The sequence below is a fragment of the Camponotus floridanus genome, unplaced genomic scaffold (genome assembly GCF_003227725.1).
Source record: "Camponotus floridanus strain SB8 unplaced genomic scaffold, Cflo_v7.5 scaffold34, whole genome shotgun sequence".
Classification (NCBI taxonomy): Eukaryota; Metazoa; Arthropoda; class Insecta; order Hymenoptera; family Formicidae; genus Camponotus; species Camponotus floridanus.
In genome coordinates this window covers 540217-558784 of record NW_020229481.1, presented here as the reverse complement: position 1 = coordinate 558784, position 18568 = coordinate 540217, and the positions used below count along the sequence as shown (strand labels likewise).

Below are 18568 nucleotides of genomic sequence, written 5' to 3'. Positions count from 1 at the left end.
TTATTTTTATGCACATAGTTTATTTCTTTTAACATACATCTTTACATTTTTTATATCTCATATTTATTATTTATTAAGCTTTAATTTTGATAAAGCTTTTCTTTATGAAAAAAGATCAAACTAAAAAAAAGAATACAAAGATATCTGTTTTGTGATATATGGAATTTTAACAAAAGAAATTAGAATTGGCTATTATTTTTTTCAACAATTTAATACAACGATATCGAGTGTCCAGTATTAGGAATAAAACATGAAAGATTAAGTTTCTCGATCTTCCTTTTTAAAAGTATACAGCAATGACGATAACGAACAGTTCTAAAAACTACCTAAATATAGAATACGTGCGATGCTATTGTTGGAACGTTTTCCCGAGAGCATCTCAGAGTACCGTATGAAGATTTGAAAGGGTCTTAAAATAGATGTTGATTCTGTTAACCGAATGTATCAAGAAGGGACTTAATAAGAATAGAAGCGATTACAATAAAATACTTATCATTTTATTTTTGAAAAACTAATTTGTAAAAAGCTTCGTAGCTATTTAAATATCTATAATAATTAAACAAAATGACATGTTTTAAGAAGGATGTTTAACAATAGAAACAAAAATATTTGTCGCGAAACTGCTTTTTTAAATTCTATTAAAAATTCGATGGAAAGATCGAATCTGATGCGCGTTACCTCTAGTAACGATCGAATCAGTATGATCTAAAAAGTTTTCAGAAAAATTTTGAATATCAAATTTTTTTTTAAATCAAGGAAGTTTGACTTCCCAGGAAACATGCGTGCACGTTTGCGTGCGCGTCTGCGCGGGAACACAAAGCAAAGATGTATCCTCTACTTTGCGCAGGCGGTCTTTCGAAATGATATTTTTAGAGATGCGAGTCGCTGCCCGCTAGCAATGACGATAGTCAAGAGTCGTCGTTGACCCTCGAAGCCGAAGCCACGAATTTCACGATTTTTCGATTGACCTTTGGTGAGCGACTTTAAAGCTTGGAGATTTTAAATCCTTATATATATCTGATACTTGCCTTTGTTTTATTGTCGCTTTTGAATAAAGTAAAGTATTGGGAAGAGAGGAGGGGGAGATCTCCGCTATTAAATATAATAACACGCGCAGCTTCATATATTAAGGCCTTATTTATGCAAATTTTTTTGAAAGCATTTGTCGAGTATAAAAATTCTAGGCTCTTAAATATTCTTCTATTCTTAATTAGTTTTTAATGCTACTTAAAGAGAGGGAGAAAGAGAGTTGGGATACAATTTAGTTCAAACTAGTTTCTAAAAATAAAAGCTGACACAATCAACACTTTTTTTGTGCAATCTTATGTACATACATCTACATATCAATATTTAATTTAAATAAATGTAAGAAAACATCTTACTCATTGTGTAAAAGTATTAAAAATTTTATAGTAAATTTTGAGCTCTCTCTCAAGTTATAATCTTGAAACGCTTTAAAATATACATACATTCGTACTTAGATACATCTAGAGGAAGAGCAATATTGCGTGAAATTATACATCAAGAAAATTATTTGTAGAGGAAAAACCGAGTGCATATATTTATTATCCTGACAATCGGAAAAGTTAGATAATGGGAGTGTCAAGTAGTAGTAACGATTCGACACGTTCGACGATGTTGATTTCTACGAGCGAACAGGAAATGGCAGCGTGCTTGTATTCAAAAGACGCTTGCTCTACGAAAGACCAGGAACAAAGAACATATGTCGGAACGAGCTATAAAGATGAGGATCAGCCACGATCGCAGGTACATTGCTCTTGCCAGAGAGAAAGACGGATATTTCGTAGCGAATTTTTATTTGCAACTTTGACACTCAGGGTCCGAGTCCCTATGCTACCTTGAAGACAGGTGACTTCTGGGATCAAAGACCAACAACATCCAGTCTATCAAATATGCTACCGCCAAAACACGAGACCTTGGTGAGACAGTTGTCGTTTATTCTATTCTCTTTTTTCCTTTTCACTTTAGTCGTAGTGAATTCTCAAATGATTGTCTTGCACCGTTTCTATCGAATAACAAAGTTGACGAGCACGCTTTGTTCGCGATTATCGATTCGGCGGTTATCTTCGTCTCGATTGTTCTCGTGCAATCAATTCTTTAAGACTGTGATTAAATCAAATCTCGGTCAAAAAATCAAATGTTATTGCGCCAATTTTCCGGATAAAAGCGCGCAGTTTTGTATCGCGGAAGCCGCTTCTGTCATGCGAGTTGGCTTCTTTCCAATCCATGATTTCGAGAGAACACGCTGACTCACGGTCACGAAAAACTGTTTCCACAGTCATCGATCGCGATCACATGGTCAGTCTCTTGATCTTCGCGCGACGCAGTGGTTTTATCCCAGTGTTCTATTGCGAATCGTTGAGAGCGGATTAGTTTTTATTCTGACAGCGCCAAAAGAATCCATTTCTACGAGAAATTGTAAGCTTGTGCAAAATAATTTGCGCGTGTTAAAATTTCGAAATTGGCGAAATAGAGGAAAGAAAATATTCTATATCTTCTTTGTTCAAAGGCAGATGATTCATCGTTCGTGCTCTTTTGTCATAGTTAAATTTAAAAAATTGTTGACGTCAACATTATCGTTTATTGTACGTAGATTTCAACATACACACAGATAGTTTTAAAGAGATGTAAAAAAATATTTTGATTAAATTTTTATATTAAATTTTAAAGAAGACATATTTTTATGACAATTAATTTATATATTTCCTAATGTTTCAAACTAAAGATTCGGACTCTGCTATTTAATTATTTTATGTTGCAGTTAACGTGCGCCACACAAATGACAGGTTGGCAGCCAACCGATAATCACAATTTCCCAATGTATCAACAGAATAACGAAATCATGGAGCTTTCGCGAATCATCTCGCAACTTGCCATGGCCAATCATCAGTTAGCCAGTGTGTATAACGCGACGCTAGCGCGTATGGAAGCATCATATTTAGAGCTGTCGAAGGATAGGCAAGATCGGAAGAACTCGACGAATTCTTCAGAGATACGCGATGATTTTCAAAAAAGATTATCGGACTCCGAAGAAATTATTGAGAGAGAAGAAGCACAAAGATTGGAGCAACGCGTCATTAGATTGGAAAAACTGTTGGCGGAAAACTCTGTTGAACAATCCAAACAAAGAGACTCGCGACAAGATAACAAACTGCAATCTAGAATCGAAAGATTGGAGAATTTGTTGAAGACACGAGATATAAAAGACCAGTCAAGATCCGTGGAATTGCATTGTGAATCTTCGGAGCAACAAACAAATAACATCGTTTTCGATGTTGTTAATAAAATACCTGGCGATAATCAAAGAAAAAACGCGAGAGAAGAAATGGTTGATGTTAGATATTGTAATGCTTATTCCGATGATTTCGAAATAATTGTTCCTACGATAAATAAAAATTCCGATTCTGCGAACATAGATAAAATGCGTAGAAGACGTGCTAGATTGAAAGATGATGAGCAAAATTCGACAACGAGAAATTTGACGAGCGAAGAAATACTCAGATTATCGGAAGAAGTTGAAAGATTAAAAATCGATCGAATGGAATACCAAAGTACCAACGAAAGACTGCTGTGCAATTTAGCGGACCAGAAAACCGTGATAGAGAAATTAAACGTAGATTATGAGGTATGACATTTCAAGACTTTTGATTTTTGAAATTCCAAGAAGGGATGTTAATAATCTTTATCTCAATTAAAATGTTATTATATAATTATATAATTATAGAATTATATATCTTTTTATATCTAGGAATTGAAAATGCGATATGTAACGGTAGAAGATAATTTACACGAATGCAAACAACAATATGACGAACTGACGAAGGACTTGGACTCCGCTAAAAGGGAAATCGAAGGATTGTTGAAAGAGATCGATGTCTTTCAGTCGAAGAAAAACACTGCCGATGCAAGAATCTCGATTTTAGAAGAAGAGCTGCAGAAATCACTGCTCGAAAAAGAGCAGATCAAAAATACGGAAAATCAAAAAACATCAAAGTTACGAGCACAATTGGCCGAGGAAGTCTCGGATAAAAAGAAACAGATTAAGGCTCTCGAAAATGCTTTGCAAGAGATACAAAGACTGAAGGAAACTATCAAGACTGAAAGAAGCAACGAGGAGAGCATTACTCCGAAAGAAGATGTCGGTATGTTTATACATATAGAGCACATATTATCCATATAAACATTATATATAAAAACATATTATTTTACATTTTATTATATTTTATTTAATATCAAAAATCACCTCTTCCTGATTACATTATCAATAACAAATTCAAGATCATTTGTGTTTTAAATCGTAAAATTATATTGAATGTTTATATGTCACAGATGCTGTCGACTCGATAGATGATATATCGGAGAGTACATCGAATACTAATCGTACTTCCGCTAACATAGAGGATTTTAAAAAAGAATTAACCTTAAAGAGGGAAGCTAGACATAGAGCTATTGCGGTGGTTTCGTCCGAGATGGAAAGACTTAGGAAAGAATTGGACGCTGAAAAGGAAGCTCATTCCGAAACATTAAGCATGTTGACTCTCTTGCGTTCCGCTCATGGTGATCTCGATCCCGAGACTAGGAATTTCGCAAAGTCTATGATGAAACAAGGAGAGGACAAGCGCTTGAACGAAAGCGAGAAAGCATTGAAATGCGCGGAAGCGCGAAGATTAACGAGCACGTTAAAGGTAAAACCATATTCATTTTAATATGGTTCGCTTTAATACGGTTAAAATCTGTTGTGAGTATAAGTGTTTATTTTATAGATATCTGACGAGTTGAGAAATGACATACGATGCCAAATCGAGAAAGTAGATGATCTTCGTTATCATTTGGAGACTAATGCAGAGCGTCACCGACATCGTATTCGATGTTTGACGGAAGTAACCGACAAGGAACGCGAATCTCTCATCGCGCGAGAACGTCGGACGAACGAGTTGAAGAATTACTTGGCTCAGGTATTGGTTAGATTGGGTGACAGGAGTTTTTTGGAAGTCCGCGACGATACGGATGCAGAATGTGATCGACAACTTGAGAACATAAACGTGTTGAAGAGTCTTTATAACGAAAGACTGAGAGTTTTGACTGAATTAAAAGATTCCGCGATCAAGGAATTGACGGACGTGAAGCAGAAGCTGGAATACTCTTTAAAGAAATCCGAGAATCTAGAAGAGGAACTCAAAAAAGCCGAAGAGAAGGTAATGAGATTTTACTTGATTTTATATATTATTTATGTTCGAGATTCTTATAAGGCGTTACATGTGGCAGGTTGATGTCCAAGACACAGAAATCACAAATTTGGAATCTCAGTTGGGATTAACCAAGGCGGACTGCAGAGATCTTCAGAATCAGATGTCTCTTATTAATGGATTATTTACGCAGATGTTGCTCGGAGCTTCTTCCGCAGATATGGATCTTGATAGATTAACTCAATTGTTACAGGTATTATTGTGCAATATTTATCATTTGCACTTTTCATTTATAATACAAGATAAAATTGATATTTTAATATATTTCTATTTAAAAAAAATTTAAATTTTATGAAAGAAGATGCGAATAAAGAAAAATGATAATAAAAAATAAAATAATTATAAAAAATAAGATTTGATTTTTTTAAATTGCAGGAGAATCACGATCTTATAAGTGATATAGCCAAGGAAGAAAGTACCGAGGCAGCGGCCCTTCCTAAACTTCTTTTAGATTTGGTCGAGCAAGTTGAAGGTGGTAAAACATCTCAAAAACAGGTGGATGACGAAAACAACGTAGGAAATGTTAGCGAAGCTGATAGAAAAGAAGATGATCTGCAAGAAGAAGATATTGCTCATAATTTACCTAAGGTAATTACAAGAAAAATAATATTAATTACGTATTTCGTATAATTATATTTTTCCTTAAATTTTTGATTGCTAACTTGAATGATATGATATTAATATCGTATCTAATATCATTTATTTTATTATCACAATGATATTAAAACTTACATGGTTAGATGCCTTTTTAAAGAGCTTATTACGCAGATTGGTTTTGTTAAAATAATTTTAAAATTACGCCATAGGTATGGCGCGTTTTATTAGAGTTACTTAGCTGTCATGCGGTGACCTCTCCAAGCGTTTCCGTTGCATCCTGCTCGGATCCAAATAGCTGTTACAAGTCTGTGGATACTCCGGCCGGGCCAAGATTAGTCATATCCGTGAGCAAAACGTACATTCGTCTGAAGGAATTGATTCTGGAGAAGAAACATTTGGAAAAGGAGATGAATCGCATGAAGCAGCTGAACACTCACTTAGAGAGTAAACTGGGCGAGCAGGTAAGCGATTTGTTGAATTATTTTACGTAGCGAAAAAAAGCTAATTTCTCTCATTTCTTCGACATCTAGGAAAAGAGACTCTCCATGGTATCGGCTGAATTAGCCAAGACGTGGAATATCGTCGGTCGAATGCAAGCGCAGCATCAGCAGTTGCACACACATGAGGAAATCCTACGTTATGAGCTGCAAGAGAAAAGAAAGATGTTGCAGGAATTGAAACAGGAGTTGGAATACTGTAGGGAAAAATGGGAGTCGGCCAGGCAAAAGAATACAAATACCGAATTAGAATGGAGAAGCTTACGTCGCGAATTTGCTGCACGAAAAGCTTTGGCCGCTCGCGACTCTTTTAACAGGTTAAATTCATAATTTTTATTATACATACTTATCATTACTCTATTAATATCGAAATATTTTTATATGACAAGTGATAAATTTATTAATTGTTATTTCATATTAATATATTAATATAAAATCATGTGTTGTTTTTATCACTTTATGTAACAAAATCGTCTTACAATTTTGGAATCTTATTTTGGCTATTTTATGCAGTGCCGAAAGCGGGTTCAGCGATGAAAGAGGTGACGATACTGACGAAGAGGAAGAGGCAATTGAAGGAAGAATCAGACATGGTCCGCGCAGACGAACACGAAAGGTGCGCGAATATTATTCGTTTAGTCAATCGTATAAATTTTCGTAAACAATTATTCAATAATATTGTTTTTGTTAGGAGAGTCTTAGAGCGCCGACACCAGACACAGAATCCGAACAACCGACGGATACCGAATTATCAGAGTCAAAGACTGGTTCCTCGATAACTTTAGAACAACGTACTCCTACGCCAGAAACCGAAGCAGAATTGGACGAGGCAGAAATCGTGCGTGTTGACTCCGCAAAATCTGTTAATATAGCGGAAGCTAGTGTAAGCAAAATTGTAAAAATATGTAATTATATACAGGATGTACCAAAAGTCTGGAAACGGTCGAATATTTCATAAACTATGTATTTTAGAAAGAAATGTTTCAGACAAAAAGTTGTTTGGTTTGAAGAAGGACATAAGATTACGTCATTAGTTTGACTTTAAGTGAATGTGCCAAGGTCACGTGAAGGTCACTTTGAATTTTTTAAATTGAACTGCCTATTTTTTATTAAATATTCTTGCAATTTATCTCAAGAACTTTCCAAAACACTATAATTAAGTTAGTTTTCATTAAGTACTTTCCGAGTTATGAGGCTTGAAATAATTCCTCAATTTTACATAAACCATAAAATATCTAGTAAAATATTCATTTTTCGATTACCTTATCTTAATACTTTTATGTAGAAAATAATGAGAGGAATCGATTGGTGTAAAGAAAACACATAATTATTTCGGAGAAAAAAATATGTAATTTGCAATTAATAATCAATTAATAATATCTGGGATATTTTATATTATTAATGTTGAATTTTTATTTCCAACAGAGCATTGGGGAAAGTACGCAGGAATCTTTGAATCCTTTGGATCAGGCTCTTACTAACGTTATACAGAACCTTATAAAAATTAATGATGGAGAATCGAGCAATGCTTCGGGGGAGAACTTGTCCTGTTCATTCTTTGGAGATCCATGTGAGGATGTGGCTATTGAATCTAATAGCAACACGGAAAACAATCATTCTTTGACCATTTCGAAAATGGATTTCTGCAGCAAAAATTTACAATCTTGGAGACCGACCAGTGAATCTCCATGTTCATCACCTACATCACATACTCTGAAACGAACGGCCACAAGTGTTGATCTCCCTTCGGCGGTGGATAATAACGAATTGTCCGAATCATCGTCGACTGTGATCGAATACTCGTCAAAATTACAAGATGGTGAGATAATCAAACTTGAAAATACTCCGTCGACAGCTGTTTCTCACGTATCCACTACCGTGAATACAACCAGCACAATACCTGTCTTTTCTATCGGACCCCTTCCCACATCCGCTCTGTCATCTGTGTCTTCGTCTATAAAGAGCGTGCAGTTCAGCAATCCTTTGATCGTGGGCCCATCTAATCGCTTTTTTGTTCCAATGTTTGGTGCAGCTGCAGCGGAATCCAACAATTTTACAGATAACTTTGCTGCATCCTCGTCAATAATGTCATCGACTCAAGAAGAAGAACCGATGGAACAGAGATCTCCGAGACCAATAGAGAGTATCACAGATTCCGACAGTATTTCCATAGATTCCTCCTCGAGTTTAGATACTGTTAAAGAATTTCCTATAGCCGATTTCGATTTTACGCCATCTACATCGACTTCTAAGGAAGAGCTTCAGGAAAGTGCGACATGTTCACAGAAAGAACTTGCAATTGTTTCGACGAAAATTCGAACTCCGGAAGAAGTCTTAGCGACACGAGCTGATCGATTGAAACGTTTGGAAGAGCAAGCTGATTGGCTTATGAAAAAGATGAATGCTACAAGTAAACGAAGTACTGCTCTCTGTACAAGATTAGAGGAGCTTCATGAGGTTTACGGAGAACCACCGGTTCCTCCACCCATGCCGGACGTTTTACCTAGTTATAGACTGCCATCCAGTCTGCTCAATCTATCTCGTCAGGTAAGAGCACGCAATTATCTTGTAGATTGCAAAACGAATTGTCGAATTTTTTATCCAATTTTCCTCGCAGAACCTTGAATCGTCGTCCGCTAGCAGCATCGAGAATATTGAAGAGAAAAGCTCCGATGCAGCAAAAAACGATCAATCATCAAATGCAAATACATCAAAATGAGTTTATAATATTTAATTCGCAAAGAATCCTGTGGTTAACATTTAGCTTTATCCTTTAACAATGAAAATGGAAAGCATACAAGTGCATAGACAATGTGTATTAATCGATGTAAAAATGTCTTCCCAGATACATCCAATATCATTTGTTGTAATATTAATATAAATAAAACGAGCTATATTATTATTCTTATTCAATATATCTTTTTCGATCTCAATTTTAATAAACATTTGTCATTAAGATTAAGAGCAAGATATTTCGATATATTGTCTGTATATATATATTGTCTGTATATATACATGGTAGACCATTTTAATCAATACACGCGAATATCTCAGAAACACTGCATTAAATCGAAAAATGTTTCAGACAAAAGTTGTATGACTTGAAGGGGGACATAAGATAGTGCCATTAATTTGACCTTGAAGAGTCACCTGAAGATTATGAACATCACCTCCAACTTTTTAAATTGGACACCCTATATATCTTTGCATATTCTTATAACTTGCCTCAAGAGCTTTCTAAAACACTATAATAAAGTATTTTTTTCATTGAGTATTTTTCGAGTTATGAAGCTTGAAATAATTTTTTAATTTTACATAAACCGTAAAATATCTTATTATATATAATTTTTTTTTATTATCTTACCTTAATATATTTGTGCACAAAATAATGAGAGGAATCAATTGGTGTAAAGAAAACACATAGTTATTTTTAAGAAAAAATATTGTTAATTGCAAATTACATATTTTTTCTCTGAAACAACTGTGTTTTCTTTACATCAATTGATTCCTTTTATTATTTTCTACAGAAAAGTATTAAGGTAAGATAATCGAAAAATGAATATTTTACTAGATATTTTATGGTTTATGTAAAATTGAAAAATTATTTCAAGCCTCATAACTCGGAAAGTACTCATTGAAGAAATATTTTATTTAGTGTTTTGGAAAGTTCTCGAGATAAGCTATACGAATATGCAATAAAAAATAAGTAGTTTCATTTAAAAAATTGAAGGTGATTTTTACGTGACTTTCAAACAATTTTTCAAAGTCAAACCAATGACACTATCTTATGGCTCCTTTCAAGCCATATAATTTTTGTCTGAAACATTTCTTTCTAAAGTGCATAGTTTATGAAATATTCGATCCTGGAACTTTGGTAGGTACTGTATATATATAGTAAACACTGTTACATTAATGTTATACAGTAGCAATAAAACGCAATGTTACAAATAACATACATTTATGTTACCGATAACTTACTGGATAATTATAATTTACCATTCATAAATATAATATGTAATGTAACAGATGTTATATAGTTGTTACATCGTAGTTATTCCATATAAAATTTTAGTTCATACATGATATTGATGATATAAAGAATTCTTTAAGTAAAATGAATAAATAAATTATGTGTGTATTTAATTTATAAAAGATTCGAGATTTAATTTATTTAGAAACTTGATTTTTTTATTAAAATATGTAGTAATTGCATTATTTCTCTTTTGTCCATCCAATTTTAAATAATTTATTTAATATTTTGAACATTCCTTTTTGAGATTATATTAAAAACTAATACAAAAACTGACAAAAAAGAGATCTTGGTCCATATTTTGAGTCCTCTTTCATTGGTAAAAATTCCTCTAAAAGTGACTTGTAGCCAATTAGAAGACTTATAAGTCACTTTTAGTTAGAGGTACTTTCATCGATAAAAGAGGACTCAGAATATGCGAACCTTTTAGATCTTAATACCTGTAAATTCGAGTTAATTAAGTCTCATTTCACCGCGTAGCGGCAAGTGTAGAAATATGTATATAATAATATTATATTGTAATAGTATAATGTTGCATTACTGTTGTAATGTTGTAAAATAATACATACAATACATATATTGCTGTTTTATATAAGTATGTAACTTATATTATGCATTATATTATGTGTTACTTTCACGTTATATTATTGCAATAAGCAATGTATTAGGTATATACAGGGTGGACCCTTTCAATCAATTACTCGGATATCTCGAAAAGAAGTTCTTCAAAAAAATATTTCAGACAAAAGTTTTATGGTTTTAAGGGGGACATAAGATAGTGGCAATTATTTGTTTTACCTTGAACAATCATTTGAAAGTCACATAAAGGTCACCTTTAATTTTTTAAATAGAACTCCTTATTTTTTATTGTTTATTCTATAATGCACCCCGAAATGCATCGTTTTCCCGGCGAACACCGGCCGGAAGCTGCCGCCCGACGACATCGGTTGGGCCAAGGCAGAGGTGCGATGCGCCCATTTTCGTTAAGGCCTTTACACGTATAAAAATTTTAGTCGTAACCGTAAGGTCATAAGAAAACTGACCAATCACAGTTAATTATTCTTTTATCGCAGAAATAATACTCGACTATGATTGGTCTGTTTTCTTATGATCTTATGGTTACGACTAAAATTTTTGTACGTAGCAAAGGCCTTTAGTAAACTACCGGATAGGACAAAGAAAGAGCGAGATTATTTACGCTGCCGTCGAGAGTCGATTCCGGCGGTTATGATCCCGCGATCGGCACCTCGAACTCTCCCGGACAGACCCGAACGTTTTGAATATTTTTATTCGCCGTCGGTTAGGTCAGATTAGGTTAGGTAATTATCGAATACGCTGGCGCGGATGATTAACCGCGTATAAAACAGGCTCTCGGCAGTACAGCAGAACAGATCCTACCGATCCTTCCAGATAAGTTAAACTGGTCCGAAGGCAAACAGAGCGAAATCCGAAGCATAGAGAGATTAAAAAGGCCAGAGGATAGTGAGAACGCTGTCTCTGCCGATTGCTATCGGCGCCTCGAAATCGCATCCGCATCACTAACCGAAATCTCAGACGTCGCGCCTATCATGAAGTGGAACACGAGCCGCCTCCGACGCTTACTAGCGTCACAATATCTTCCGAAATCCTCCAATCTATTAGGGAGTGATCACTCAATTAATAGATCTCTCGAAGAGATGAAATATAAAATGATGACAACCAAGAAAATTTTAACTCTAAACAATCCAGAAGACACAGAAGCAACTTATGGAACATTGATAGGAATTGATAACGAGATAGAAAAAAAGGATGATTTTTATTTGTTTTTCGAATACTGAGAAAATTGAAAATATCATACCTGAAGGCAATTTATCCAATATTAATATTGATTCTGCATTATTTATATTCGGAGAATTAAGCAAATCTTTTGGATTACAAATATCAGAACAAACTTTAATTCACAGTTTTCTTAAACGAAACAAAATACAAACAAGGAGTCAAACAATAAAATTAAAAAATAATATTAAAGAACTTAAAAAAAGAAACGATCCGCCGAATAAAAACTATCTCGTAAAGAAAAAGGATGAGAAAAGAAAAGAAATGACAGAAGAAGAAGCAATTGAAAATAAAGCAGCTTACGATAATCACCGATACATTAAAATCTTCTTTCAACAAAATAACTCGAAACATCGGAATCTTCACTAAAAACCGGGAGAAATAGCAAAAATATTTTAACACTCCAAAATTAGTTGATAAAATCTGCCGGATTTTGCATGAGAATATCTCTATTACATCAGAAATCCAAAATTATCGCAAGGATTTTTGCAGTCCGATTTACTCGTACACTTGAAGCATCAAAAGCGATATTAATAGATCCAGAAAAAAATTTCCACTAATAATTTAATGAAGGAAATTTCTAAATTATTGAAAATTTACAAATTTTGTACCTCTTATCTACAATCAAATGAAGTATTAGAAAGATCTAATCATATAATAGAACATTTTAAACAATATACAAATGAACAGAAACAATGGAATAGATGGATCGATTTGACGACGTTCAATTATAATATCAACATATACGAAACAATTAAACATACTCTATATGAAATGAGTTTTCATAAAATAGCACGAGTTTCATCACACAAGTTTTTCGTCCCAGAAGATAATTTAATAAACTACGATAAATACTTAATAAACTTTGTAATATATCTTTCAAGAAAGTCTTTTTACGCAATTCAAGGAAATATTCATAATGTCAAAGCAGAACTCATTGTCAGATCTGAAGAGCATTATCAGATCACTCAAAATTTTAAATCAGAAAATCAAGTATTTCCATTGAAGAGATCGAAAGCGAGAAGATTCAAAGATCAGTATACAAGACATCATAAAACATTGAAGAAATTAAAAAAAATAATGCAAAAATTAAAATAAAAATAAACAATCTAATCACGCACTTTAACCGTTATGGATTTATGGATTTTTTACATTAAATCTAAATCCAACGAGATAATCTTTAAAGAATTAAAGGAGTGCTGCTCTTTAACGCTGAAGATAATAAATAAGTCTAGTTCAACGCATAGACGAAAACAATTCTCAGAATTAGAAGATCCTTATCTTTCATCACCTTTAATGGAAACTTTTATCTACACTTCAATCCAAGGACTGAAAACTATAAAGTATGACCAGCTAAATATAAGCCATAACGAGAATAATTTCTATTATTTATGCTTATATATAAACAAGATCCCTAGCATTATTAATTGTAATCGTAATCACTACTCTTATATATATCTATACTTTCTTTATATTTTTTATTTCCCCTTTATTATATAAGTTATTATATATTGTTATACTTTCTTGTACAAATAATTTTGGTAATGTTTACTTTACGTCACACAGTTCGAAAAATTTTTATCTTTACATATGTTGTAGAGGGCACATTCCTAAGTAATACACCGTTTGAATTTTGTGGCGCCCTCTCTTCGTTCCTGAGATATGCAATTTTGAAGTTTCATATTTACTTGTATCATCTTTTCGTTACTATCTAAATATGTTTATATTTTTGTGTTTACATTTCCCGAGGTCATCTTTCTGAATAACTTTCAGAAGGTTTTAGCCGCTTATTGTTATTTATTAAATAGTTATTAATAAAAAAAGTTTCAAGAATAGAACATAATTTTACGACATCATGTATGTTTAAGAAGAAATAGGCGCAAACACACACACACACACATACAATTGTGATATTTTTTAATTGTATTAAATTGTATTAAATTCTTAGCGACATGGAAGTTACAACGAGTAAACGTAAACAAAAAAATATAAACACAAGGAAAATATAATATCAAACCGTGTTGAGCAAATGCAAATAAAAAATGTGAACACATAAATAGGATATAACAAAAAGATGACATGAAAGTATGAAACTCTTCTCTTCTCTTATTATTAACATTATTTTTATATATATTATCTTAACTTCTTATTTTTCCTTTGACTATAGATAAATTTAAATATATAGTTATAATAATATTAAGAAATATTAGTTATATATCCCAGGTAGTACACGGTCGTTTTATATACGTTTCTTAAATGTATCTAATATTTTTTAACCGTAAAGCATTAATAAGAAACGTTCCTATAGAAACGATTTTAAAACCATAGTTAAGGAAATGTATTTTTTATGTTTCTATAGACAAAATGAAAACAAATTTTTATTAATTTCAAATTAATTTTAACTTATATATTTTAACTTATACATACATATGTACATATATATATACATATACATACATACATACAATATATGTATATATATATATATATATACATATATAATTATTATGAAAACTATTATATTAATTTCTAATTACAAATATATGAATAAGATCACTAAGAATCAGTATTTCATTGATCTCTAGTAGAAACGCTTCTTTTTTGTTACTTTATCTTATATCTTATTAATTATAATCAGTGGAAGTAAAATTTTACCATAAAATCAGTAATCGCTAGTTCGTTTGTTTACTGCTACGGTGCGCTATTTTTCTCGTACTTAAGTTTTAGTCATGAGGATTATATAAAGCTTGCAAAAGACGACAGATACAATTAAAAGTATCACTTCGATTTCATTTCTGATAGAATCTCAACAGAGGAATTTCAGATATTAAATCGATTTTATAAGTCGAACATGTCCGGCAAATAAACAAAAATGATCTGTTCATTATATTAAAGATATGTAAAATAAATTATCATCTATTTAACATTCATGTTCTAATATGCATGTAAATATAAATAAAATTTTTAATTTTATATGAAGTAGATAAATTAATATTGCTAATTAAAACAGTCAATGTTAATTCTTTTAATGAAATATTATCGATTCACAGTGCTATAATAACTTATAACTGCATATCAACTGTATATCAGTAACTCTGTTTACTGTTTTCAGTATACTGATTCATTTTTAGAGAATGTGTATGAATGTATTCTTTATTAATTCCGTAAAAACCAAATGTTTTACGAATAAAAGAAAAAAAATGTATTTTAAACGTATTTTAAACATTTTTTAAACGTTTTTTTATTAGAAAAAAAACGTATCTCTTAACGTTCTTCAAGTGGACATTTTAACCAATCAGAAACGTTTTCAAGAGTCGGTTATAAAACGTTTCGAAGAAACATTTGTGAAACGTTTTTGAAACAAATATGTGCTACCTGGGATGTATATTAAGACGTTTTTGAAACAAATATGTGCTACCTGGGATGTATATTAAGAAAGAGAGAATAGAAAACTATTTCTCCTTGCATTACTTTTTTCTATCTTATTTAAAGTTGAATGAAGACTACTTGATTATCAATATAATATAAAAATGTTAGCATATCATTGTCGTATCCAGTGTAGTCTCGTAATAAAAATAAGGTATAAATATCTCTTACATACCTAGATAAATATCTCTTACATACCTAGATAATACATGAATTAATGGCATGCAGCTTGCGTGAAAAATTCACTTCGAAACCGTTAGAAAATCTAATGAAACTGCATCATGATCATTAGATCTGCTATTAATATTATTCCAACACGTAAACAAGGTGGAATCCGAATATCCAACTCTTCTATAACCTACTCTACATAAAATTTCTGCTCATACTAAAAAATAAGCTGCATATAAAAATTACGACATAATAAAACTAACTCTGCAAACAAATGCGGAAACTGCATTGAAAAAATACCCATATGTCAACAAGGCATTCTTAATTGAAGTAGTGTCGAAAATTGCAAAACGAATGGAAAAAGAAAAAACAGATTCTTTAACAATTCCTTTGACACTAAACATATATATTTTTTATTTATCATTGATGACCAAGTAGTTATATTTATGTATATTCTTTATTTCTTTACGTTAACGAAGAGCAAAAAGAGTTCTATAAAATTTTTATTACGTAATTATGTATAATATTACATACATTTATTAAATACACATATTTCTACTGATATCCATATGATATAAAATAAGTTAGAGAATTAAAATTCTTTTTATGCTTAAACTTATAAAAACTTATATAAAGGAAAGACGAAAAATTAAGATAGCAATTTTGAAATTAAGATTTTTTTCCTCCATTTTAAATAAAAAATATATAGTATACATGTATAATACATATAAATAAAAGATAATAAAGATTTAAGAAAGAATAATTAATCATAAATAAAAAGAGAAAAAATATAATCATTACACAATCATATATTCTAATCATTATATGCTCTAATTATTATTAAACATTATTATCATTTAAGAATATGTTATAAGAAAATCTGTACAAGAAGGACGAGAGAACACAGAAATAGTTCTGGAAGTTCTATTCTTTCCTCTTTCTTTAAATAATAAAAGAGAACTCTTATACTATTATAATTACACTATATACTTATATTATACTATCACACATTACCATAAGTACATAACAATGCGTATAGTAATTCTTCTTTCTCAGAAAGAAAAGAATCGAATATTTCTATTTGCAAATATTGTATATCCCCAATATTTGTCTAAGGCGGGGAATATTACGTCCGGTGGACTCCACGATTCTTTTCTTTCCTCGAAACGATATCGTGAGAAAGGGAAATCAAGGATCGACTTGCATTTGAAACACAAAGCAATCTTTCTTTAGAATAATGATAACGTATAGAAAAACGCAACTTAACCTGCGTATATAATCATTATTTAAACCTAACAAATCTAACAAAAAGAGGTAAAGCTCTCTGTAAATTAAAATTTAAAGAGGTCTAATAGGCGTAGAGAGCTAAGTATCCATTAAGAGGTAGGTCAATAATCAGAAAGAAATATATATTAATAGTTCATAATACAAAACTAAAAAACAAAACTAATATAATATATATAAGAATAAAAGGTGTGTGCGGACGTTTCGACTTGTCTTCAAGTCATCTTCAGCGCAATTTAATAAACGAAGATTAGAGCATTTAGTAACACGGTTCGTAGAGACATAAAACGGTGATAATTAGAAACGGAAAGAATATAAATTAAATTAAAAAATAAATAAGAAATAATAAAAAACATTTTCCAAAACGGAGAAACAGCTCCGATCGCAACGGTTGTACATATTCAGGCTTACAAAATTTAAAGGAGATGTATCTCCAAACGCCACGGTTGTAACTGGTAAGGACGCAAACGGCTCCCAATTGTTTCCATAATTGAAACCACTCTCGTTTAGATTGATTGACCCAAAGTAGAGTATGCTTCATTTGAAAATCTGAATAGCGCACATAAAAAAGAATCAAAGTAAAAGACATCACAGAACCCAAGAGCAATGCAAGTTTTTGGTCATATAATGATTAAAAACTGATTAGTTTAAATGAAAACAGTATTAAATAAATAGATTAGGCGACAGAGAACATTATTAATCAACAGGAATATAAATAAATACCGAAAAAGAAAAATAATTAGTCAAAGTATAAAACAATAATAGTCAAATAAATTAAAACCAATTCGCAGTCAATTAACAATCAGAAATTAAAGTGAGTGCATGAAATAAAAGTAATTTCCCATAAAAAACATTTAAATAAGGATAGCTTACATTGCTATGAGGATCCAAGATGCACATGTATATACGTTAAAAGATCAGATGTACAAGAACGTTAATATCTTTAAAATTCTTTCTCCGTGAAACTATCACTTACAAGGATCAGAGTATAAATGAACAAAGCAAGGAACGGTTGGCCGTGTTGATTTCTGTGTATGACCGTCAAATATTCGGAAGTTTATTTATTATATCATTATAAATGTCAGGAAAACATTCTGTATCAGTTTGTAAATTTAAACCGTTATGCTGTCGCTTAATGTATAACATTTCGGAAATTAACCTCTTATTGTAAAAAGATTCTTTGTCAAGTATCTTAAGGTCATCCCATCTGAAATCATGATCAAAATTTAACCTGTGTTCCGTAATGACAGACTTGTTAGTAGTAACTCTATTAATATGTTTTTTGTGTTCATTTATTCTCGTAATTAACTTTCTTCCTGTCTGCCCGACATAAGATGCGTCAAATTGCTACTACATCTCAACAAAATCACCAACGACTTTCTCAATGACAACCAGAATCTCATCATTACACGAGCCGACAAAGGCAACATCACTGTTTCACTTGATAAAAACATATATTGGGTTGGGGAAAAAGTTTCTTCGTA

General features: G+C 31.9%; 1 protein-coding gene across 7 annotated transcripts; it reads left to right on the top strand.

Moving 5' to 3' along the window:
• Positions 1 to 890: 890 nt before the first annotated feature.
• Positions 891 to 9269, top strand: LOC105251173 (putative protein tag-278). Of its 7 annotated transcripts, XM_025410703.1 has the most exons (16): positions 891 to 973; positions 1541 to 1767; positions 1839 to 1940; positions 2783 to 3646; positions 3770 to 4163; positions 4351 to 4706; positions 4785 to 5216; positions 5287 to 5460; positions 5643 to 5855; positions 6074 to 6325; positions 6395 to 6678; positions 6875 to 6977; positions 7053 to 7244; positions 7787 to 8180; positions 8394 to 8908; positions 8979 to 9269. In XM_025410703.1, exons 2-16 carry the CDS (start codon positions 1594 to 1596, stop codon positions 9078 to 9080), a joined length of 4551 nt encoding a protein of 1516 aa, XP_025266488.1. In that variant the 5' UTR covers positions 891 to 973; positions 1541 to 1593; the 3' UTR covers positions 9081 to 9269. The 7 variants fall into 7 exon arrangements, with proteins under 7 accessions (XP_025266488.1, XP_025266485.1, XP_025266487.1 ...); XM_025410700.1 differs by having other exon boundaries at positions 7787 to 8908; XM_025410701.1 differs by having other exon boundaries at positions 898 to 973; positions 1482 to 1767; positions 7787 to 8908.
• Positions 9270 to 18568: the final 9299 nt, after the last annotated feature.